Here is a 26,396-nt window from a genome sequence, read left to right as displayed (position 1 = left end):
TATATATATATATATATATATATATAAAATGCAAATTAACCACACTCTTCTTGCAGAAGCACAGACAGCCCACAAGTTTGTTTATAAGGCAATTTAATTTATTTTAGTCAAGGCACGATGCGCCATAACATCTTTCAACTGTCCTGGGTCCTAATTATTTGCTAAGAGCATGGTATTAACCAATTGTCTTTTTACGCACCTGATACATAGATATTGAAGAAAGAGTTCCTTATTATTAAATTCATCAAAATAATGCTAGGTATATTTATTAACAGTAAATTTCTAAAGCAGGCATCTGTGGTCAGTGACTCATTTTTCATATATAGTTCTTAATTAATGTAGAGATATTCTGATACTTTTTTAGAATCACTCCAATTTAATGACATACCATTTGTGGAACACAGTATCCAAAGTGCATTGTGTTTGTGCTAGTCAATATGTTACTCTCATTGCCTCAAGGAAATCAATTTTGTGTAGTGCATAGTAATTTATTGTCCTGCCACTCACGAAAGATGACACCTCTGCCATCACGTTTGTTTTTTAAAACGGAACATGCTAATTTCTAACTATACCGTGCCTGAAACCTAAGGTTTTTTCAGTGAATATATATACAGAAAAATATATATATTCACTGAAAAAAACATACATTTCAGGTGTGTTATAGTTAGCTGGACTTTTCACTCACACAAAACCATTGAAATTCCTCCGTTATAGTTAGTTGTACTAACTGTAACTCGCGCGCCCGCAATCCACTGCTGATGATGTCACATATTACATCATTCATGACATGGTCAGTGACATCACTGATGACATCACTGATGACATCAGTGAATTTCTAAGGTTTTGTAAATGCTAATTCCTAACTATAACATACCTGAAACCTATGTTTTTTTCAGTGAATTTCAAAGGTTTTTTAAATGCTAATTTCTTATTATAATGTTCATTAAGCATATCTGTTTTTTCTATCTTTTTTAATCATCATCCCATTCTCAACCTACTAAAAACTGCAAATATCACCACTCTTCAGCTGATTCCTTCCGCCAACAAAATCGCCACAAACAGAACCACAACTAATGTTAATGATATACAAACTAGGCATTCCAGTAGAAAAAAAACACAAAAACACCACTTTCCCATATTGTCATCAACCAGCCAAATCTGCAATGCTACCTAAGAAAACAGGCGATGGTACCACTTACCACTAACAAATTAACACCAACATTTAATTGGTGTAAGGAGGTCGACTATGTTCTGGGTGAATTAACTCCAACTCACTCCCATATTTATAGACGAATGTGTGATAGAGGTACCAATTATGCACCTCTGACACCCAACAAAATCACAACACCTAGCGCCACCACCACTACAACAACCCCTCCTGACCCCTCTCCCCCTACTACCTCAGAGGCAGCGCAAAACAGGACAATGGATCCTCCCAAAATAATGTATCCCCTCACCAGCACACTAGCTGAATGTTCAGAGATGTGGCAACCAACTATGTATAAGGGAGGGAACTCGCACATCAACAATAATTTACACAATCCCAAGAGTACCGGTGATATGCTATACACAACTCACTATACAAACAAAAAACTTTTCCGTGTGTAGATATAGTATTGACACGTGTACTGTACTGCACAGTGGACACAACCATATTATCTCAGACACTGGGGAATATCTTGGTAATGTAGCTGTGTTGTCCCCCCCCCCTTGAAGCAGAAACTGAGTGGGCTGGTCCAACGTACGCAACTCCAGCGTAAGTGTATAAATACATAGCCCACACCTTGGGCGTGGTGCACTTGTGCGACGAAAAAAGACTCTGCCACAGCTAAGTTCCTCACCCTGCCATGTGGCTGCCGCCATGAGCACGTGCCTCCTCGATACAGGCCCCTTTCAAACTCAGCACCACAGCACCGCAGACTTATGTCTGTATCGACTACTGCCTTCGATCTACACTGCAGACAGCAGGGTTCACAACTTGAATTCAGATTTGGATCTACACTACAGACAACATTGATTTATTTAATGCAGAGACAATTGTACTCTATGTCCTCAGATTTTGTTAAAGGCTGTGACAAAAAGTATTCTTTGATGTCTGTGCTGACTACTGCCTTCGATCTACACTGCGGATAGCAAGGTTCACAACTTGAATTCAGCTTTGGATCTACACTGCGGACAGCAAGGTTCTCAACTTGAATTCAGCTTTGGATCTACACTACGGACAGCATGGAATTCAGCCTTGATTTATTTAATGCAGAGACAATTATACTATATGTCTTCAGATTTTGTTAAAGGATGTGACAAAAAGTATTCTTCGATGTCTGTGCTGGCTACTGCCTTCGATCTACACTGTGGACAGCAAGGTTCACAACTTGAATTCAGCTTTGGATCTACACTACGGACAGCACGGAATTCAGCCTTGCTTTATTTAATGCAGAGGTAATTGTACTCTATGTCCTCAGATTTTGTTAAAGGATGTGACAAAAAGCATTCCTCAATGTCTGTGCAGTACAGTAAACAAAAAGACAAAAGGAGTGGTGGAGGGTCCTAGGGGAGTTTGTTTATAGACCGTGAGAGTACCTAGTCCCCCAACTGTGCAGTACAGTAACCAAGACACATTGAACCAGTGCCGCCCGCCCGGACCACGCATCATCGCAGGGTATGCACACGCTGAATTCTTCAGGTACCACTAACTCACTGCACCACAAGTTATTGCCACGTGCCCTTATTAAGGCACACTTCTTTAGACAGAAGACATTGTTCCCTGTGCTGCCTGCCCGGACCACGCATCATCACAGGGTGTGAGCACACTGAGCACCAGAGGTACCACTTACCCAGTGCACCATAAATCATCGCAAAGAAGAGTGAACAGTTTTATGCCAGCAATGACGCATACTACCACTCAAAAATCAAATTCAGACAGAATTCAATAGACAAAAGACATTGGTCCAAGTACGGTCCCCCCCGGACCACGCATCATCTCAAGGTACGTACACGTTAAGCACCGAAGGTACTACTAGGTCAGTGCACCATAAATCATCGCCACGTGGCCCTATTAAGGCAGAATTCACAAAGCAAAAAACATTGCTACCAGAGTGGCCTGCCGTGACCACGCATCATCTCAGGCTCCACAGAACCTTGCTTTAAGTGCCACTAACTCAATGTTATCATCGCTGGCTGCACACACGTTAAATTATCAATACTGTGCAGCTCTCCTCAATGCCACGTGGTCGTGGGCCCTTGCTAACCGCTGCCTCCTGCCTACACTTCAGTCATCAGAGCTCACAATTAAATTGACTCTTCATTCATTATTTGCTGAGTGTAGTACCAAACTAAGTATAGCGTTCCTCAAAGCTACACAAGATACCTTTAGTATCCTTCCTTCAAGAACTTCTTTTATATCAGTTATAGGTTTACTACAATAAACAATTTCATCCTGCAAGTCCAAAGGAACACTGAATGGCAGTCTACACTGCGGACAGCACAGCTCACAATTTGAACTATAATGTCCCTGAAACCTACATATTTCGACAATGTTTTCCATACATGTTTCATGTTTTATTTGAATTGAGATTACTGATGATGCAGTCCAGTAGGCAACAAACAATGCTTCCAGTGCAGCCCGCTCGGACCGTGCATCGTCGCATGTTGCGTGCACGCTGAGCATCAGACGTACCACTGACTCAGTGCACCATAAATATTTGCCACGTGGCCTTATTAAGGCAAAATTCAGTAGGTAAAAGACATTGCTTCCAGTGCAGCTTGCCCGGACCACGCATCATCGCAAGCACCACACATGCCGCCCCTACCACAACGCACCACAAGTCATGAACTCTTTACAATAGAATCTGTTGTGTATTATTTCACATATAGTGCTCCTACCTTTGTGCAGCACAAGTCATAAACCGTTAAAAATGGAATATCTGTGTATGATATGATGATTACTATCGTACTTGGCTAACACTCACCCGACATTCGCCCACCACAAACATCACTGGACATGTGACTCCGGTAATAAAATGGAGTCGAGTGCACGTGCCCGTACCCACTTCAACTATCTATCTGTGTCTGTGTATTCATTATATCTGTAAAATGCTGCCCCTGGGCCATACCACATTACATTGTGCTGTAAACAGCGTATGCAACCATCTTACCTTTGGCAGTAGGAAAAACTTTGGTTATGTAACTTTCTCTCGCTCCTTCTACAAATACAAACGTAGAAACTGGATCATTAGAGTACTGCAAGCAAAGTGTATTGTAAATGAATAAGTGTCTGCAATTGCTGCAGTTTTTTTTTGTAGCATATTTATGGAGCGTGAAGTCGACCCAAAACTATTTCAGCGGTTTACATGAGCACCGTATTTACAGTAAATTTTCAGGCATGCGGAGATTATGTGATTTGTCTACAATAACAGGATTGTTAAAATAACAAGTTGCTCTTGCACCTTTAAGAGCAATTTGTTGTTCACGAGTGCTTGCTTGATTAATTGTTGCGTTATAATGAATACTTCAGTGTATTTAACTTCTGATGACAGAAGGTGTTGCGGACTGGACTGCGTATTAAGTTCTATTATTACATGATGTGCATGGAGGGGCGTGTGTTCTTTGCTAATGCAAAACATTTGCGTGTGAGAATGTGGAGGGTTGCTAATTGTTGATTATGTAAACAGACGGGGCATAGTTGGTAACTACTGAAGCAGTGGGGGGCACTGCATCAGTAGTTTACAGGTGGGCGGGACTGTTCTCTATTGTTTACTGCTATCTAATGTATGTTCAGTTTCGGGAAGAGTTTTGGGTACTTTTTCGTCAGGTCCTGGTTGGGGGGGCCTTGATGTGGGTGGGGGGTGTGGGGTTATTGAGACTCAGAAGCTAATATGTACTTGAGCTCGAGCAATCACAGTTGCTATGTGGTATCACAAATTCATGCACTAATGTAATATGGCGAATGTGAACGATTCTGAACCGCAATTACATGGGTGTGAGAAAAATCCTTCAATCAACACACTTAGAGCTCTCACGTTGAATGTTCGGGTTTGAATGACCACAGGAAAGTTAGAAAAGTCCTTTCTTATCTGATTAGGGTGAATATAGACGTGGCCCTCCTGCATAAAACACACCTCCCTCTCACTTCTCCCATGCTGAGCAGTAAGGGTTTGCTGGGAAACGTTCATGCTGCGGGTTTCACCACACGCGCGGGTGTGCTCACATGGGTTAACCCTAAATCAGCGCTAACCATTCATCCATTGCACACGGATGCCAAAGGCAGATATGTAATAACTAGGTTCTGCGGGAAAGGCATGATTTTTGTTATTGTGAATGTATATGGCCCAAATTTTGATAACCCTGAGCTTTTTCTACACTAGCGCGCAGAGTGAGGGACCAGAACGACACAATTCAGCTGTGGGGTGGCGACTTCAATCTGGCACGAGACCCCAATTTAGATAGATTAAGGGGTCCTATGAGACACATTATGGCTGCAGCCAGAGAGGTGGAATGTATACTTATTTGGTTTGATTTGAGAGATATGTGGCGCTCGAGGCATCCTAATCTAGGGGGCTTCACGCACTACGCATGATATCATAACTTGTCCACACGTATAGACAACTGGCTTGCGGCTAGCTTTCTGTGCGACAAGGTTCGGTCGTACCACGTCCTCCCACGTACACTTTCCAATCATTCGCCGATCCTTTTGTCATTGGTTTCTCCCAGCAAGCGTATACCCACATTCACTTGGCACTTTCCCCACTATTCACTTCTAGACGCTGTATTCAAAGAAGAATTAGCAGAAGCAATTGAGACCTTTTTTGATAAGAATGTGGGCTCTGTGGATGACTATCAAGTTGTCTGGGCAGCGTTTAAGGTCTATGTCAGGGGGATCACCATATCAAAGCACTCGTGGGTTCTTCGCTCTATAAGAAATTGCCTGAAGGACTTAGAGGGAAAAATCTAAATTCTTGAGCGTAGCCTTTTCATTGATGCGGACAGCTCGGCTAGTGTACAGCTATCGGTGTTGCTGGGAGAATATAATACAGCAGCTGATGATGAGATCAAACATCTGGGTAAATATGCCACTGCTAGGTCGTATGGAGAGAGTGAGAGACCTGGGACCGTTTTAGCACAATTGCTTAAGAAACGTAGGGAGGTCCAGCTCACGGTGGCAGTCAACTCTGCTGAGGGTGTGCTCTTAACTGAAAACACAGAAGTTTCTGAGAGGTTTCGTCAATACTATACAGCTTTATATGCCTCCAGAAAGCTTGCCTCGGATGAAGAGATTCTGGACTACTTGGCACATATACGCCTCCCTTGGCTTTCTAATGTACATAGAGAATTTCTTATGAGGCCCCTAGAAAGAGACAAAATTATTCTAGCTTTAACAAGCATGAGGGCAGGGAGTGCTCCAGGATCCGACGGTCTCACGGTTGCATTCTACAGTGGATTCTTGGATTTATTGCTCCCGCAACTAGCTGCGCTTTTCGACGGCATGTGTGTTACGGGACGGATGCCACCTTCCATGTCCGAGGCAGTGATATTTGCACTCCTTAAACCTGGAAAGCCCTCAGAGGAATGTGCCTCATATCGTTCATTGTCCCTCCTTAATGTGGACACAAAGATATTTGCTAAAATCCTAGCTTATCGCCTGGTCCCTTTAGTACCAATTTTAGTTGCTCCGGAACAAGCGGGGTTTGTCCCCGGCCGTTATTTAAATTATAACTTGCAGACTGTTTTTGGAAACCTGCAGCATGTTAAGCCAGAGACACCAGCGGTGGCGGTCTTTCTAGATATAGAAATGGCATTTGATTCGGTGGAGTGGTCTTTTATGACACACGTGTTGACCAGGATGGGAGTTAGTCTGGTATTTTTACAATTAATGGGCACACTCTACAGTAAGCCCACGGCTCATATAAAAATAGGCAATGTAGTGACTGCTCCTATTACCATTACCCGCGGCACGAGACAGGGCTGCCCATTCTCTCAGCTGCTTTACGCTTTAGTCGCAGAGCCCCTAGCTTGTGCACTACGGGAATACCATCAGCATGGGGGTATATGCTTCCTGCATTATAAAATCATAGTTTCCACATATGCCAATGACACTCTCCTGTATATTCGACACCTGGAATCTAATCTGTCGGCAGTCGTACAGGAAGTGGTGCGCTTCGGTGGTCTCTCGGGGCTGCATGTCAATTTGTCTAAGTCCATTATCTTCCCTCTTACTCCGAACACCCCCCAATTCGAAATGGAATACCCTCTTCTCTGGTATACGGAGGCTGTACGATATTTGGGCATTGAAGTGCACACAGACTCCGACATGGTCTTCAGGGAGAATTATGGGAAATCTTTCAGCAAGCTAGAAGATGACCTTGAGAAGTGGATAAAGCTACCGCTTTCCCTTCTTGGTAGAATATCCATCATGAAAATGGTTGTGTTCCCGCGCCTTCTGTTTTTATTTAATAAAATACCCATGGTTCTCCCGTGCGTATTCTTTGACCACCTTACGTCTCTCATGGTTAGATTGGCATGGGCTGGTAAACAACCTCGGGTAAAATGGCAGATATTGGTACTACCTTACTCCATGGGTGGGTTGGGAGCTCCAGATTTTAATTTATATTACAGAGCTGCGCAGGGTGCACATGCCTATTTTTGGATGCATGGCTCCCCGGACATACCACACCTACGCATTGAATCGGAGGTGGCGGCCCCGCAGCCTCTCCCCTCGTTGCTGTGTCAGGCCACGGATCGTCGGACATGCATATTGGATTCTATTAATGCCACAACGCATGCCTAGAACTATTTACTGCAGTTACGGGCGGGTGCGATTCTTTATTCCCCTGCAGCTTTGCTGGATTGGTGTTTGTGGTTGCCTCCCTGTAGGGAAAAAGGGGTCACGCAAGCGCTTCGCACCCTGGGTGTTAGCACTGTTGGGGAGTTGTATGATGGTGGGGTTGCTAGAAAATGGGAGGAATTTAGCAATTTTGATCCTGTCCCAACTGCACTGACGAGATACCAATTCCACAGAACGCGTCATGCACTGAGGGAGTTACTGGGGGAGCGAATATCTAGAACCACCGGAACTACTGGCCCTAACACTCATTATATGTACAAAATCTTCCAAACGTACAGTGACAACTATTTATAAGGCGTTGTCCATGTTATACAGAGCCAATCATTACACTAAGGCACGATTAACGTGGCAGCATGACCTAGACATAGAAATAACAGACACCATGTGGACATATTGCTTCATCAACACATGGAGCATTTCACTCAACGGCAGGCACCGTTTGGTACACTTCAAATACCGCAACAGGGTGTACTACATGCCGGAGAGGCTACATAGGTATGGTCTACGTAGGGACGAGAACTGTGCCAGGTGCCATGCTCAGTTTGCAGACTTCTTACTCCTGGCTTGGGCATGCCCAGGCATAGCTGTCTTTTGGGGCTTAGTCTTCAAGGAAATAGGTCAGATCACGAATCTTACCCTAGAACCACAACCTACTCTTGCATTGTTGGGTTATTCTAAAAGCATTCCAAAGGTGACCCGTAGATTGGTTTACATGGGTATGTTGATGGCCAAGCGCCGAATTGCTATCAACTGGTCCAGGGGTCCGTACGCTTACCCAATGGAAGAATGACATGGCATACTGTAGTATGCAGACAGAGGTTTTTAGTGAGCTCCTTCCCCCACGCAATAGGCCCACAAACTTTTGGGAATTATACAATATTTATTGCCCTAATTCTGATAGTAGAGGTAATGGGACACCCGTCTAAACTCTCTGTTAGGGTGATCACTGCAACGGGCCACACATACTTATTGGTCGTAGAACTAGGTTTGCCGCTGGTGGATGGCGGGGATGTGTTGTGTGCGGGATCTTAATTATACTGACTACAACATACAAACCAGGCCGGGGAGACGCCATTAGTGGAAACTGTGTTTGTGGGCTATTGGGTTTACCTTCGCCTTCTCGTGACTGCTCAATGGTGTACTTAAGCAAACTGTGTATGATATGGCAGATAATCTGAGTCATGTTGCATGTTTATAAAAAAACAATATAAAAATGTTATTTTAATTATTTAAATGTACTCTATTATTTTAAATTGTTTTGGGATATTTCTAGTGTTGTGTTTTCACTCTATTACTGTTTGTGCGCTAAAGTATACTTTACACATTGCCTCTAAGATAAGCATGACTGCTTTTTATGCCAAGCTACCCAGGATTAAGCACAGGTTTATTCAGTGACTTTTTGTGGTTCAACCTGCAAGGGATTGTGGCTGTTGCCATGCCCAGGGCTCACACCCCAGTCAACCAACAACTCAGTTTCTAACATCCAATCTTCCCAAACCCAAAGGAAAAGCTTTTGTTTGCAGTGAGGAAATACACAATCTACAAAAGATAGATGCTAATCATTCTGCAAACAAAATTGTACGACCTTCTTATTTAGTGCACAGTAAGAGGGTTTCATACTGCCATTAAATACACCCCAGCTCTGCTCTCCACTTTGCCATGGTCTCAAGTTGCCCCACACAGATATTGTGATGGAACAGCCACACAATCTAGGATTCCTGGTCCAGCACCAAGAGTTAACTGCATGTAAGGTCTCTAATGAAATATTTGCAAACTTCCCAAAAAAGTAAATATAGTATTCCCAGCATGCTGAAATCACCAACTGCACGATGGAAAGGCCACAATGTGAGCACTGAATGTGTGCCTCTTATTGTAGAAAAAGCTATGTCTACATTCGTTGGTGGAATTTTCACCAGCATTTATGGATACTGGTGTATTTCCCTCAAACATGTTTGTCTGACAAAATGATTAGTCCTAAAACACATCCCGCCACTTTGATGGAGTATCTTACCCGGCAATTCTAAACGTGGTGGATTTTCAGCTGCAACTTTGGCTGGGTATGTATGTCCCTCAAAATGGTAAATAGTAAAAACGTAACCCTACCTGTAAACCAGTTTGTGAGCACGTGATTTAGAGGATGCAATAACACAGAATCCATCAGCAAAAGGCAGATTCCCTGTCTGCACCTACGGAGGTATGAGCACTCTTTATATTATTCCCTTGATGTGAATCCTGCCACATCTTCTGTGCATTTATTAGCAACAAGAAGCTGAAGACAATTTGAACTATACAGGGTCCTATCCATGGCCTATTGACCATGGAAGTGATGTGCCAAGCCTTGCCATCTGCTCAATCTAGTTCATGATTTGATTATGAGAGAGGAAAAACAGGATACAGGATTTAGTCTGAATGACCCACCGCCTTCTATGATAGAATTAACTCCGTGAGAGGCTACCACAGAAATTCAGTAAAAGATATGTGCATGTCTACAGTAGTATGAAATATAACCCAAGCTTGTCAAGGACAATTTTTCTGTAAACACCGCCTGTGTACCCAACTTTGTGTTCAGGCTCTTTTCTACCTCTAAGATGACAAAATAAGAGAAGCTTTCACAGGAGTTACTCTTAGCAGATTTGTGCCTTTGCACCAGCCTTCCGGTTCCCTGGGGCTGGTGTGGTAAATGATCCATAAGGTTCACATGTTGCTACTCCTCTGATAGTATTGCCAGTATCAGAAGTAGGTGGATGATCACAGCGACTATGGGAAGGTGGTGTGCCAGGCAATGCTTTACACCAGGGGTACTCACAAACATTTCATCAGGGGCCGGAATGTACAGTCTGGAGTATCACTCGGGGCTGCACAAATAACTGTGGGGGTATGGGTGGGGTGATTTGGGACCGGGGCTAAGATGGGCAGGACATTGTGTGGTGTGTAGTTTGGTGGGCAAATTCTACCCAGCCCCCCAACATTTCAGCCTGGCAGGGAAATACCTGATGTCTGCTACGGCCATTCCAGACTTGTAAGTATGGCAGATGTCACAACTCATCCAATACATGCAGGGGCACATGGCGCCTTCCAATTATTGTGACTTAGTGGAGTTACATTGAGATGGTTGTAGAATTATCTACCAAAGATACTGGTAAAAGGTCAACGCCCCTCACTGCAGCTGCATCTGTGGCCCCTTGGTGGTGATGGGCCTTTATATGGGCTTGGGGACAGGATTCAGATGGTTGTGCTCTTCTGGTGGAAAACATGAAGCTCCCTCAGGGGACTATATGAATGTTAAATACACTGAGGGAAAATGTTGGTCTGCAAAAGGTAAAAGGCAACATGTGAGATTTTAAGAAGACAAGAAAACGGCAGAAGTTTACACTAACCTTGCTGGGCATTTCTGCTGTTTCGGCAATCTACAGGAACGTTATATGCAATTACCCCTTATTCAGGAGATTTTCATATTGCCAGCTATTCCCTTTTTTGTAGGTTCAACTATATTATTAACATGCGGGTGATCTGCTATCTTGTAATTCGATTTCTTTTGTGACAAAAGAGGAAAGAACTGCTTTTCTTCACGGCTTCTTTCAAAAGAAAGTCCTGCTCCTCCATTTCAGGAAACCTTTTCCCGGCCTCTAAACATTACAATAACATTATTTTAAGTAATGGCAGATTTAGTTATGGATTTTTAATTACAGTCAACTTCAATATCAAAAAGCCCTTATTTCCACGTAAAATAGGAAGAGCAAATAGCCGAGACATTCATCATGTACTGAGAACGCAGCTCGTATGGCATAGTTAGGTGCATTAATTCAAAAGAGATGTTGCCTCACTGTTACTCTCTAATTGCTCTTTCCAGTTCCAATAAATAATTTGTTACATTCCCTGAAGCACTCAGATCTGTTTTGGTTGTATCAAGCTGGTTTCACTTATACATCACCAACGGAAGCAAGCAACTCTTTTATTTATTAACATTAAATATATTTATACTTCGCGGTGAACGAAATGTTCAAATTGTCCAACGAAATTAATAGTTCCTGGAAAATGGTTTTTGTACTGCTGTTTGCCAAAGGATAAATATTTTAACATAGATTATTTTTTTGTTGTTGTTATTGTCCAGGGGGGATGTTCCGTGAGGTGCACTTATTCAAATCATAAACAGAACACTTTCTTAATATTTCTGCAGAAAACGCATCAGGGACTGAATCTTGAAGACCCGCAGCTTATTTCGTGGCTGGTGGCGGCTGCAGGGGGGCTGTGCGCCATTTTAATCAAAATTAAACTGAGATGGCTGCTGTGGATCTATCACCAGTGGACACTGTAAAGAAATTCGTATACTACCGTGAGTTCAAATACTGATATTTATTTTTACTGGATTAGCATCACTGACAACAATATACCCTGATGCTACAGAACTGACATGTGATAACGATAAACAGTTCTCTGCATGGTCAAAATATGTGCAAATTAAGCTTCTTATATTGACTGACGCTTTGGGAATCAAATCTGTACCTGAACCTTTTTGGCTGCCGCCCATACTTGCCGCATCAAAGGGACTGACTGCTTGCCAGAGGGGGGGGGGGGTTTGCCTGCTATCTGCGCCCTGTGTGACCCCCGGACCGCTGCCCCGACTACACCATCCAGGGGGGCAGCGCGGTCTCACGAAAGGCGCCCAGCAGTTGCCTCGCCCCCCCGGGACCTTTAAAAACTACCGCGTCCTCCCACACCGTGGGACGTGGGCGGGCCAAGGGCGGGCCCGTCCTTGCCCGTCATCGGCCGGTAGAAGCTGGGCTGGGCCCAGTTATTGGTTTTGTGTTCTTTTATCTCCTTACTGTGAACAATACTTTGGGGGCCGTCCTGTTTGTGTAACTATTGAAAGCATTATTCCAACAGGTTGGATATTTTAGGTAATATTTCTGGGAAATGGGTAAAAGGAAACTAGCGAGCCCTAGGGGAAATAGGCCTAATTCTGATACTCAGCAGACTCTACTGAGTTATTTAACTGGGGCAGTCGATGTCCTGGATAAACAGATCCCCTCAGTGGAAGAATCCATTGTGGGTTCGTCTTCTGGGTCAAGCCAGGCGATACCCCGGAGTGAAGACTCAACTCAATCAAATCCAGGGGGGGAAATGTCATCAAAGTAAACAGTTGTATTCAACCATGTACTGACGAAATTCAGTCTATCGGCAGTGAGTCACCTACTCAACCCCCCCAAAAAAAGCAGAGGAAACCTAGATCAGGAGTCCCCGGTGTCCAAAACTCTCACAAAGATCCAGGCCCAGGTTTAGTCCATCCCTCCCCCAGTGATCCTAAACATCAGAAAAGTGTTCTATCTAAGAAGAAACAAGTAGAACTCCCTAAAAATCAATCTAAACAAAGAGCCAGTCGCACAGGTAATATAATCACTAAACACTCAGGCAGGGAATCAAAACGTATTGGATATTGGGAGGCATGTAATGAAAAGGCCAGCCCCTCTAGATACTCCTACAGTACTGACAGAGAAAGCGCATTCAAACCAAATGGGAAAAGGGGCATCCCACATGTCATCAAGGCACATTAACACACATTTGAATCCACACTTACAGGCAAAAACAATTCAAGCACCAATGCCTATCTGTCCTCAGCATTTTAGCCAAGGTCATATTCCTGCTCCTCTTCTTGCTGATCAAAGGACTGCAGACCCACACCTACATCTTCCGCCAGAAGCCACCCCCTATGTCATCATCCTAGGAAATGTACCTGCTAATCAACCCCCTAAAGAAGAAACCTGGACAGCATTAAAAAATAAGTCTCTACACTGGTTAAGTAACAGGACAGGGCTCCACAGCCAACTGCCAACTGTTTCATCATCTCAAGATGGTCAGACGAGTTCAATGGGTAGGGGTGAGGGAGAAGGATCTGATGGGGGATTGTGTAGTCATGACATTTTGAACGCCACGATTAGTAAAGGAAATTTTGAACATCGGGCAAAATCATACTGCAACTATGGAAGGGATCAACATATTGCCATTAGACTTTTTTTATCCTCCACCGAGTGCGAACTGCCGCCCCACGCCCCTGCGAAATCCCTATAAGCCTCAGTGGCCATTACAGGTATTTCTTACTTATAATAGGTTCAGCGCACTGTCGGGTTTAGACGACATTGAATGACTGGACTCGGTGCCGGTAGACCCATCACCAGTAAGCCCAATGAACTTAACCTTTCAACAGGACTTAACATCTACTGGGGTTACTCGAGTTAATTCACCTCAGGTTTTTCCTGTTTTCAAGATATAAACAGTGCAACATCACATGCAGACCCGGCGCTTATTCCCGGGAAGGGCGCAGTCGAATGGTCTATTCCAGTTTGAACACCCAGAGAGCACATTCCCGCAGAATTTTAATGCTTATTTTAAAACAAAAACTAAGGGCCCAATGCTTGATATCGTCTTTTGGAATGTGGCTGGATTGCAGACTAAAATTACAAATAATAACTGGCTGGCACAAACAACAAAACATAACATCATAGGTTTACAGTAAACATGGCTTCATACCCCTGCTCACCTGGTGGGATATAAGACCTATTTTTCAGAGGCCGTTCCATCTCCCTCTGGAAGATCCAAGGGGGTCTAATATATATATATATCCAACGTTCTGTTGGTTGATAAAATTGAAGTCCTGAGATTAGAAACCAACTATCAGGTACTTATGTTTGTTCGTAACAAGGAGTCAATTTACATTATGATACATTTTTATAATAATCTGAAACTAACTGATTTAATTGATGTTTTAATTAAGGTTTCCCTTTCATTGCAAGATTTACATGTGAAGTACATTAACAAATCCGTAGCACTGATTTGGGGTGGTGATTTTAATTTGTCATTGTGCAAAGGAAGTAGCACTAACAATTGCGGTATTCAGGACGATGGTGGGGATAATTCAACCCATTTTGCACATACGACCGCGTGCGATCGTATGAATGAAATAATGGCTGCCACAGATTTGGGGTTTGCAAATGAATTAGTTAGTCCCCCGATCCCTTTTTCTACTACCTTTAATGGGAGAGGATTAAACAGCACAATTGATTTTATACTTGTTTCCAAGCGTATTGCATCAATAATGTGTAAATTCGAGACAATTGTCAATGCAGTTAGCGACCATTTTCCTAATAGCATGTCAATAGGTAGTCCTTCTACCATGGTTGAGACAGTTTATTGGAGCCTCTTGGACCAACAATCTCTGAAACTGGACAGACTTAATGGTTTTTCCTTTAAATGGGGCAAGGTAAACCAAGACCTAGTAACGGGCAATGTGAAAAAGCAAGATTTGCCTTCCTTGTATACCTGTCTTGATTCCACTGCCACCCCTGAGAAAATTCTGTCCAGTTATGCTATCATTACTAAAACAATTAGAAATGAACTATTCTGTAAAAGCAAACCGAAAGGGACCACTAGGAGGGGATGGTTTAATACTGACTGCACAAAATCCTACACAAAATTAAAAGTAGCACTGACCAAGGAAATAAGGGATAGGAATGAAATAGTTGAACTAAGGAAAGCTTACAACTTAGCGCTAAAAAACTGCAAAGCCCAGATTAAAGATACTTTATTGAAGCAATTGCATGAGAGCTGTTCCATGAAAGATAGAGCCACTTTCTGGAGAATAGTTAAATCACCTTTTCTCTGTGATGTTAGTGATCTTCCAAAACTAGAGGTAGCAGTATTTGCAAATGCCTGGGTTCAACACTTTTCAAATATTTTTAGGCAAGAATAAGATAGCATTCAGGGTCCAGTTGAGGCTCTGCAGCAAACAAGTTATCCCATTCAGCTAAATTTTGCCCACAAAGAAGTGATAAACGCCCTCAAAACATCAAAATCAGGAAAAGCACCAGGCCCCGATGGGGTTCCAGTGGACCTTTTCAAATACAAATTAGACTTATGGGCCCCTATTTTAATGAGAGTTCTGGAAGCAGCCAGTAAGATTGGATTATTTGAATCTTGGTCCACATCAATCCTGGTGCCGATTTTTAAAAAAGGCGATCGTCATTGTCCGGCCTGCTATCGGCCCATATCGCTCCTGGATTCTCTCGGTAAAGTCGCCGGCCGAATCCTTTTTGATCGTCTCCAGGTCTGGGCTTCTGATAATAGTATAATATCAGATCTACAATATGGCTTCCGAGAGGGTCTGGGCACAGTGGACCAAGCTCTGAACCTCTCTTATTTAATGGGGAAATATGTACCAGCGAAGGGAGGATTTTTGCATATGGTCTATGTAGACTTGACAGCAGCCTTTGACTGTGTCAGTCATTCTAAATTGTGGGCAATTATTTTAGCCAATGGGGTGTATCCTCCGCTGGTGAACTTTGTACGGGAGCTCTATTCAGAAGCCTCGGCTAGAGTGAGACACGGGGCAGGGGGAGAACTCACTGAGCCTTTTAGGATAGAGAGGGGGGATCAGACAAGGGTGTGTTCTGGCCCCCTTCCTAATTACACTATACACCAACGGGCTGGAATTAGAGATGGTGAAAGGCAGTCAAGATCTGCCAGCAATACGTCGTCGGCCAATTCCAGCATTACTGTATGCTGACGACGCTGTCATCCTGGCAAGAACCCCCGTCCAGCTACAGTGATCTCTAAGTAGCTATTGTAACTTTATGAGCTCCCTGAATCTCAAAGTTAATATAAAAAAGACATACACCATGCATGCTGGCCCGAGATAAAAAAAAATTAAAATCATATTTGTTAATAATTCTAGCCTAGAGTGTACGACATCCTATCCCTATTTAGTTATCCTAATAGATAATAAGCTTAAGTGGACAATGGCCATTCAAGCCAGGAAATTAGCATTTTTAAGGACTACAACAGCACTGGTGGCATTTGCGCAAAAGTTAGGAAAGAGATCTCCCCAAGAAATGTTAAAGATTTTCCAAGCAAAATGCATCAGTGTTGCAAGTTATGGTTCAGGCTTATGGGGGCATTTAAACACGGACGATCTACAGAGAGTAGAGAATTCTTTTTTGCAATACCTTCTCCCAGTCCCCCAAGGCACTACGACATACGGATGCCATTTAGAATTAGGGCTGGATAACATTTCAGACATCTTAAAGATTCAACCAATAATGTTATGGCGGTGTATCCGGACCACTAAACAGTGCGAGTTAACCTGCAGTCTCATTGAGGAATGCATGGCACTCGATAATATGCGAAAGATAAGATGGTTAGCCTATGCAAAGTCCTTCTTTGATGATTTGGGCGTTTTGAGGTATTTCACTCACCAACTTACTATTTCCGAAGTGCCAAGAAAGGAGTTAAAAAAATTGTGTCTTCTACATTTAGGCGAACTTCGACTGACCCAAGAAATAGGGAAAAGTTCAGTGCAACACCTGTTAGCCATTCAAACCACCTTTTAGATCCAACTCTATTTAATATACAACTTGAATCAGTTTGAAAAATATTTGCTAACTCAATTCAGATTAGATGTTTTCCATCGGTTGATTTTGTTTCCCCAAACAGAATGATTGGTCTAAGAATTTACCACCTTGTCCGTGTGATTATAACTCCCGACAATCTTCAATTCACATACTCCTCTTCTGCAAGTTCAACGAAATCCCACGTAGACGTTGGATCATTCCAATACTAAGAATAATGGGACTTCGAACCTGCCACCCCGCCTTTTTTGCACTGCAATTGTTGGACAATTAAATATATGCTAAATCTATTGCTTGTTTTTTTAAATTCTGTGTCAACCACCGTCCCAATCTTAATTCTAACTAAATGCTGCTATTATCTAAGTTTACACCAAATCATGTAACTTTTTAAAGATTTTTACTGTAAATATGTTTTATGTGTAGTTTTATGGCTTTCTACGAATTATGGAAACCGAATAAAGATGATTTGATTTGATTTGACTGATTATTAAATTGTGTCAAAGTCCTCATGAAGCAACCATTGTCCGCAAAATACATTTGGCAATTAATGATTGATTTCAAAATTTGCCTAGTTATTTATGGGCTAAAATACCCCATGCCATACAATATAGGAATAATGCACGTCACTGAGGAAGGAGTTCCATGAACATATACAGGAATGAGGGGAAAGGCTGATTTCTTTATCAGGTCAAGGAACTCCAAGTTGACTTACAATATCCTTTTAGTTTACGTCAGAGGGCATTTTATTTCTTTTTTTTATTTATTTTTTTAATTACAAGCCGTAGGTAAGAAAAATACATTGGTACATTAAATTCTTCATAATTGGACATACATTAACCCAGAAAATGACAAACTCCAAGAGACAAACCTAGACAATAGAATGCCACAGTAATAACAAGAAAATAACCAATATTATACTTCAAAATGTAAACCAATTGATATAATACAATAATAATATCAAAGAGAAAGAAAATCATTATCATTACCGTAATCAAAATAATAACTCCAAAACAGATTAGATTGCCCAACCTATAAACAGCAGCAGTTGGTTTGGGCAGCATCAAGAATAATATTATTATATCGTTACTAAGGTGCTAATGCAAATGCAAGAAAAGAAGAGCCAACGCTAGAGGATACCATTATGTGCAAAATATAGCCTATATAAAGTGACTAATGCAATAAAGTGCCAATGTATAGTAACACAGTAATAATAATACTATACTGTTTATAAAGTGCTAAGCGAAGAGTATATTAAAAAAAAAAAACAACGCTTAAAATTGCAAATATTATTATGTGCAAAATGTTTTTTTTTTTTTTTTTTTCCAATACCCTTTTGGTCTTTGGTTTTAGTTGTTTCTTGTTCTTATTGGAGGTATCCTTCTTTAAATCTTGAATATAATTAAAATCACCTCCTACTATAATTTGTCCTGCAGTACCCCTTAGTTTTTCACTAATTTCAGTCAAGGCCGAGGTGTCATCAAAAATCGGGCCATAATAGTGGAGAAAATTAAATATCTTCCCCAACAATTTCACTGCCACCCAAAGCCATCTCCCTTTAGAGTCTCTTTGCATTTGTAGAATCTCCCAGGGTAAATTTCTTGCAAAATAAATAGCAACACCCCTCTGGGCAACACCCGCAGAGGAAAAAAACCCATGGGAAAAATATCTAGGAAGAAACAACTTTGGGGAGTTTGATTTCCAGTGCGTCTCCTGAAGGAAGACCAAGTGGGGTTTAAAAGTAATTGCCCATTTCAAAAGTGCTCCATATTTCTGTTTATTTAACAGCCCATTCGCGTTAATGGACAGGATATTACATAAGTCAATTGTCATTGATAAGGCTATGAAGTACTAAACCTCTTCTGTACCAACCAATATTAAAAACAGAAAACCTACTTCTCTTGTATTTTTTTACTGCATTCACCCCCCACCGAAAACCCCCCCATGGATGCAGGACCCCCGTTCCTGTCCACGCTGCCCACATCCCTCCCTTTCTTCTACTTCGGGTGTCTTCTTATTACACCCCGGTGTGACTCCGGTGCGACCCTGAACCCAAGAGCCCCCGCCTGGATATTTTCAAACTCTCATTATTTTTTTTTTTTTCCTTTTTCCTCTCTTAATTATAGCACAGGATTGTAACATGGATTCCTCATATTCAACATTAATATAGTTAGACCACTAAGTCTAGGCCCTTGTTGATATTTCATTTAGAAGGGTCTGTGCCTCTTCTAAATCAGTAAACAGAATTTTTTTTCCCTTAACGAGAACCTTCAGTTTTGATTGCTGTGCAATCGAGGCCTGTGCCCCATTAGCCTTGAATAACTGCAGCAACTTTACAAACTCTTTCCTTCTTTTAGCCGCAGTTGCTGTCATATCCGAGAAGATCCTGCATTTTGTGGTTTCAGAAACAGAAAACTGGCGTTGTTGATATGCCTTGGAGAGTATACGTTCCTTGATTCTAAAATCCGCAAAATTTAATAAAATAGTTCTAGGAAATGGAGAGTTCGCAAAGCGCTGAGCCGGTACTCTGTGGGCTCTTGTTATTGTCAAGTCTCCTTCAAAGTCTGGCAAAACTGCCCTCTGTATAAAAGAGTTAACCCACTGCACTGTATCGGATCCTTCCGTTCCTTCAGGAACCCCTACGATCCTCAGGTTAGATCGACGGGAGTGGTTTTCCAACTCCTCGAGTTTGTTCTCCATAGAAATCCTCTTTTTCGAGGCCTCTTTAGTCTCTCCTGAAACCAGATTCATCTGATCTTCAAGGATAGCTATCCGTGACTCAGCTTCCGAGACCCTATTGGGGAGCGCCAATGTCAATTCCTCCAGCTTGTCTATTCTAGCGTGGATAGCAGCAAGTTCCGTTCGCTGGTTGTTTTTGATTTCACGGATCTCATCGAGAATTAAATTGAGCATCTCGCGAATATCAAGCTGGAATTTTACCTCAGATCTTGCTTCCTTATCGATGAGACTAGAATCAAGTCCTGGAGTTTCTTCGTTCCCGGGAGTCTTGTCTTGCATACACCCCCCTTCTTGAACCACTTAATTTGTTACATTTATTGAAGGAAACTGAGTTTGAGATGGGGATGGAGATGCAGTCAAGTCAGGGCCCGTAGCTAACACATTCGAGGCTGGGGGATCCAGAGTACAAGAGACCAGCAGGGGCTGTGAAGAATTAGAGAGGGGAGATTTCGGAGTAGTTCTTTTTGTAAACAGTGGAAAATCTCTCATCTCCTTTCCTCTCGTCCCACTGTTTCCCCCTTCTTCTACCACCTGAGGCGCTGTAATAGCCTGTGCCGGGGTGGGATTAAGAGTTAGAGGGTGGATTTCTACTTCCGCTTGTGGCTGTGTAAGTACGTCTACTGAAATAACATCATTCATCTTATCTCCCTCCTCTGCCGCTTCTTGCTGTTCGCTGTGCTGTACGGAAGTAGAGGAGGAGGGCGACTCGATATCTGAGGATTCAGGTGTTGTATCATCTGTTATTAAGCACCCTGCCTCCTCCTTATTGGTGTCTTTATTTTTTTCACAAGCCGCTTTTCGTGCAGCTTTTTTAGCAAGAGCTAGGGCGAGGCGAGTCTTACCTCTCTGGCGGGCCGCTGCTTCCACTTTGCTGAGTTTTACCGTGTCATCATCTTTCAAAAGTTTGCCCATTTTTTCTTCTTTTTTTTTTTTTTTTTAGAAGAAGTAAACTCCCCTTGTCCTTTATCCCTTTTTTTATTTTTTTGATAAAGAGAAAAGTTTTTTTTTAATGTTCCAGTGAATTCAGGAACCCCCAGCGAATTTTTTGTGTTCAATCACTACAATGCAATGCACTTCAATGCAGCTACTCCTCCGTGGAGAATTAGAATTAGCACAGCCCAATATGGTTAAGTCTGTGAGTAGAATCACTCCATAGCTGTCCTGTAATTGACCGTGTCTCCCACAGCCTAAAGAAATGCACTTAAAGCAGACCGGTATAAGATTCCTTGACTAGTCCGCTATTAATGATGTGCTCACCTCGGGGAGGAACAGACGAGCGGCCGCAATACAAATGAACGGCATTACCTGTATGGATTGAGCTTTCCTGAGCCCCTGTCTGTCTGGTTGGCGGATCAAAAAAAACAGCTACTGCAGCGGCGAGATAGCGTGAGGTATCGTCATCTTTCTCGGCGCATTCTAACGCCCGCCGGAATTCCTCTGCTCTGCTCAGCTCGGCGCCGCATTACACCTTCTCCTTTCCGGCCTTGGCTCTTGGTCTCGGTATCGGTATCAGCGGTAGTATCAGCGCTTCAGCGTCTCAGCATTCACTGCATACGCCATTACAGGGGCGGGGCCATGGGTCGAGGATCTCACAGGAGCCTAGGCAGAGGCGTGAAACTCTGCGGACATCCGACATTTTATTTCTTGTCATTCATGGTCGCACTATGGTCCTTATCACAAACCACCTAAATCCTAGGAGTCTTGTTCTTTTATATGAAAGAGAGAGTATGGGTGCAGAAATTAATAGTAAAAGCTAACTCTAGTGCAAAATTAAACACACCAAAAAGCATTTAGGTATATGTTGCAAACATATGTTATTATCAAGTTAACGTGTCAAATAAGAAAACGTAGTAGCTCAAAGTATGTAAAAAATAGTCAAAGAGATTCTGTCTTTCTTCTAATGCCATACAGGTAAACATGTTGCCATACATATATCCTTTCTGATGATCACTGCGCATTTAGAAAAACCGACTCCATACCTTCATAGTTAAAACTGCAGCTATAATTATGCTCTGCGCCCTGTATTTCATCGTGGCTGCTGGTTCTGGCAGCATGCATTATGACAGCACAATTTAAAATATATTGACTTATTACAGCTGATCAGTTACGTCATGTCTATATTAAAGGTGCCAACAGAGGACACAACACGACTGTAATAAGGACATTAGAGACAAGCTTTTAAACAAGGATTGCAGGCTCTCAACAATTATGAAGTGAATCAAATGAAGACTTTGAACTCAGTATATCACTTGTGCGATCACATTTGAAGTTTACAAGCGCATGCTGGCACTGTACTCCGTGCAATGTAATTGTTAATTGCGTATTCATTGGCCTACACATCTTTGTGATATGGCCAAAGAGTGTTACATTATTATACCACTAAACTCCTGAATAACACTGGAGACAATCAGAATCATTAAACAATCTTATTTTTTAGGGCAAAGTTAACATATTTCCACATATACAAATGGGGCTAAACAATTGAGAAATATTTGGTTCACTAGCTTAATCTTGCCTAATTCGGGAATATAGGGTTAAGCGAAATGTGTGACAATGTCATTACTTTGTTAAAGTTAGGGTATATTTGCCAATAGACGACCGATTCAAGTAGAAACCTCTCTCTAAGAGGCATTTCCTCCTCTTGCAGGATCTCATTTGACTTTCTGTGTGAGCTATGCTATTGCAGAGTTGTTACTTGAGATACTGTTGACATTTATTTAATATAATCTGTGCAATTTCAGAAATCGTGCTGCAAACACAACAGTGATGGACAGAATGTGGATCAATGTCACACATTCACCCCAGTCCAAAGATCTGGGCCCAAATCCATCGTTTTTCCACTCCACACCACCCTGGGTTAGACAATGGCGATATGCAAATCAGCGCTGACCCTGTGCCCCATGGGAACAGTCCAGTCCGAACTACAAAAGCCATGTCCTTCCCAGAACGGAAACAAGCATCCGAGGACCGGCCCGGTTTCGAGGTAACACCTCTCATCAGCCCGGCTAGCTTGATTCCAGTGGTGTGGAGTGCCTGGGACTCACGTCTGAGCATCCCCAGTACACTTAGAGCGGTAACTGCAAACACAACAGTGATGGACAGAATGTGGATCAATGTCACACATTCACCCCAGTCCAAAGATCTGGGCCCAAATCCATCGTTTTTCCACTCCACACCACCCTGGGTTAGACAATGGCGATATGCAAATCAGCGCTGACCCTGTGCCCCATGGGAACAGTCCAGTCCGAACTACAAAAGCCATGTCCTTCCCAGAACGGAAACAAGCATCCGAGGACACATTCTGTCCATCACTGTTGTGTTTGCAATTACCGCTCTAAGTGTACTGGGGATGCTCAGACGTGAGTCCCAGGCACTCCACACCACTGGAATCAAGCTAGCCGGGCTGATGAGAGGTGTTACCTCGAAACCGGGCCGGTCCTCGGATGCTTGTTTCCGTTCTGTGAAGGACATGGCTTTTGTAGTTCGGACTGGACTGTTCCCATGGGGCACAGGGTCAGCGCTGATTTGCATATCGCCATTGTCTAACCCAGGGTGGTGTGGAGTGGAAAAACGATGGATTTGGGCCCAGATCTTTGGACTGGGGTGAATGTGTGACATTGATCCACATTCTGTCCATCACTGTTGTGTTTGCAATTACCGCTCTAAGTGTACTGGGGATGCTCAGACGTGAGTCCCAGGCACTCCACACCACTGGAATCAAGCTAGCCGGGCTGATGAGAGGTGTTACCTCGAAACCGGGCCGGTCCTCGGATGCTTGTTTCCGTTCTGTGAAGGACATGGCTTTTGTAGTTCGGACTGGACTGTTCCCATGGGGCACAGGGTCAGCGCTGATTTGCATATCGCCATTGTCTAACCCAGGGTGGTGTGGAGTGGAAAAACGATGGATTTGGGCCCAGATCTTTGGACTGGGGTGAATGTGTGACATTGATCCACATTCTGTCCATCACTGTTGTGTTTGCAATTACCGCTCTAAGTGTACTGGGGATGCTCAGACGTGAGTCCCAGGCACTCCACACCACTGGAATCAAGCTAGCCGGGCTGATGAGAGGTGTTACCTCGAAACCGGGCCGGTCCTCGGATGCTTGTTTCCGTTCTGTGAAGGACATGGCTTTGTAGTTCGGACTGGACTGTTCCCATGGGGCACAGGGTCAGCGCTGATTTGCATATCGCCATTGTCTAACCCAGGGTGGTGTGTAGTGGAAAAACAATGGATTTGGGCCCAGATCTTTGGACTGGGGTGAATGTGTGACATTGATCCACATTCTGTCCATCACTATTGTGTTTGCAATTACCGCTCTAAGTGTACTGGGGATGCTCAGACGTGAGTCCCAGGCACTCCACACCACTGGAATCAAGCTAGCCGGGCTGATGAGAGGTGTTACCTCGAAACCGGGCCGGTCCTCGGATGCTTGTTTCCGTTCTGTGAAGGACATGGCTTTTGTAGTTCGGACTGGACTGTTCCCATGGGGCACAGGGTCAGCGCTGATTTGCATATCGCCATTGTCTAACCCAGGGTGGTGTGGAGTGGAAAAACGATGGATTTGGGCCCAGATCTTTGGACTGGGGTGAATGTGTGACATTGATCCACATTCTGTCCATCACTGTTGTGTTTGCAATTACCGCTCTAAGTGTACTGGGGATGCTCAGACGTGAGTCCCAGGCACTCCACACCACTGGAATCAAGCTAGCCGGGCTGATGAGAGGTGTTACCTCGAAACCGGGCCGGTCCTCGGATGCTTGTTTCCGTTCTGTGAAGGACATGGCTTTTGTAGTTCGGACTGGACTGTTCCCATGGGGCACAGGGTCAGCGCTGATTTGCATATCGCCATTGTCTAACCCAGGGTGGTGTGGAGTGGAAAAACTATGGATTTGGGCCCAGATCTTTGGACTGGGGTGAATGTGTGACATTGATCCACATTCTGTCCATCACTGTTGTGTTTGCAATTACCGCTCTAAGTATACTGGGGATGCTCAGACGTGAGTCCCAGGCACTCCACACCACTGGAATCAAGCTAGCCGGGCTGATGAGAGGTGTTACCTCGAAACCGAGCCGGTCCTCGGATGCTTGTTTCCGTTCTGTGAAGGACATGGCTTTTGTAGTTCGGACTGGACTGTTCCCATGGGGCACAGGGTCAGCGCTGATTTGCATATCGCCATTGTCTAACCCAGGGTGGTGTGGAGTGGAAAAACGATGGATTTGGGCCCAGATCTTTGGACTGGGGTGAATGTGTGACATTGATCCACATTCTGTCCATCACTGTTGTGTTTGCAATTACCGCTCTAAGTGTACTGGGGATGCTCAGACGTGAGTCCCAGGCACTCCACACCACTGGAATCAAGCTAGCCGGGCTGATGAGAGGTGTTACCTCGAAACCGGGCCGGTCCTCGGATGCTTGTTTCCGTTCTGTGAAGGACATGGCTTTTGTAGTTCGGACTGGACTGTTCCCATGGGGCACAGGGTCAGCGCTGATTTGCATATCGCCATTGTCTAACCCAGGGTGGTGTGGAGTGGAAAAACGATGGATTTGGGCCCAGATCTTTGGACTGGGGTGAATGTGTGACATTGATCCACATTCTGTCCATCACTGTTGTGTTTGCAATTACCGCTCTAAGTGTACTGGGGATGCTCAGACGTGAGTCCCAGGCACTCCACACCACTGGAATCAAGCTAGCCGGGCTGATGAGAGGTGTTACCTCGAAACGGGGCCGGTCCTCGGATGCTTGTTTCCGTTCTGTGAAGGACATGGCTTTTGTAGTTCGGACTGGACTGTTCCCATGGGGCACAGGGTCAGCGCTGATTTGCATATCGCCATTGTCTAACCCAGGGTGGTGTGGAGTGGAAAAACGATGGATTTGGGCCCAGATCTTTGGACTGGGGTGAATGTGTGACATTGATCCACATTCTGTCCATCACTGTTGTGTTTGCAATTACCGCTCTAAGTGTACTGGGGATGCTCAGACGTGAGTCCCAGGCACTCCACACCACTGGAATCAAGCTAGCCGGGCTGATGAGAGGTGTTACCTCGAAACCGGGCCGGTCCTCGGATGCTTGTTTCCCTTCTGTGAAGGACATGGCTTTTGTAGTTCGGACTGGACTGTTCCCATGGGGCACAGGGTCAGCGCTGATTTGCATATCGCCATTGTCTAACCCAGGGTGGTGTGGAGTGGAAAAACGATGGATTTGGGCCCAGATCTTTGGACTGGGGTGAATGTGTGACATTGATCCACATTCTGTCCATCACTGTTGTGTTTGCAATTACCGCTCTAAGTGTACTGGGGATGCTCAGACGTGAGTCCCAGGCACTCCACACCACTGGAATCAAGCTAGCCGGGCTGATGAGAGGTGTTACCTCGAAACCGGGCCGGTCCTCGGATGCTTGTTTTTGTTCTGTGAAGGACAT

The 26,396-nt window shown here is 43.7% G+C and overlaps 1 protein-coding gene across 3 annotated transcripts in view; it reads left to right on the top strand.

The window, feature by feature from the left end:
- LOC144784466 (uncharacterized) overlaps positions 1 to 26,396 on the top strand; it is a 249,944-nt gene that overhangs the window by 42,856 nt on the left and 180,692 nt on the right. For all 3 annotated transcript variants that reach the window (XR_013601645.1, XR_013601646.1, XM_078663250.1), the window contains exon 5: positions 12,018 to 12,173. Coding sequence is in view for 1 of the 3 variants with exons in the window: in XM_078663250.1 (XP_078519376.1) it covers positions 12,018 to 12,036 (19 nt within the window). In the remaining 2 variants the exon portion in view is untranslated. The remainder of the gene's footprint in view (positions 1 to 12,017; positions 12,174 to 26,396) is intronic.

The sequence above is a fragment of the Lissotriton helveticus genome, chromosome 10 (assembly GCF_964261635.1).
Source record: "Lissotriton helveticus chromosome 10, aLisHel1.1, whole genome shotgun sequence".
Lineage (NCBI taxonomy): Eukaryota > Metazoa > Chordata > Amphibia > Caudata > Salamandridae > Lissotriton > Lissotriton helveticus.
This window is presented reverse-complemented; position numbering and strand designations above follow the sequence as displayed.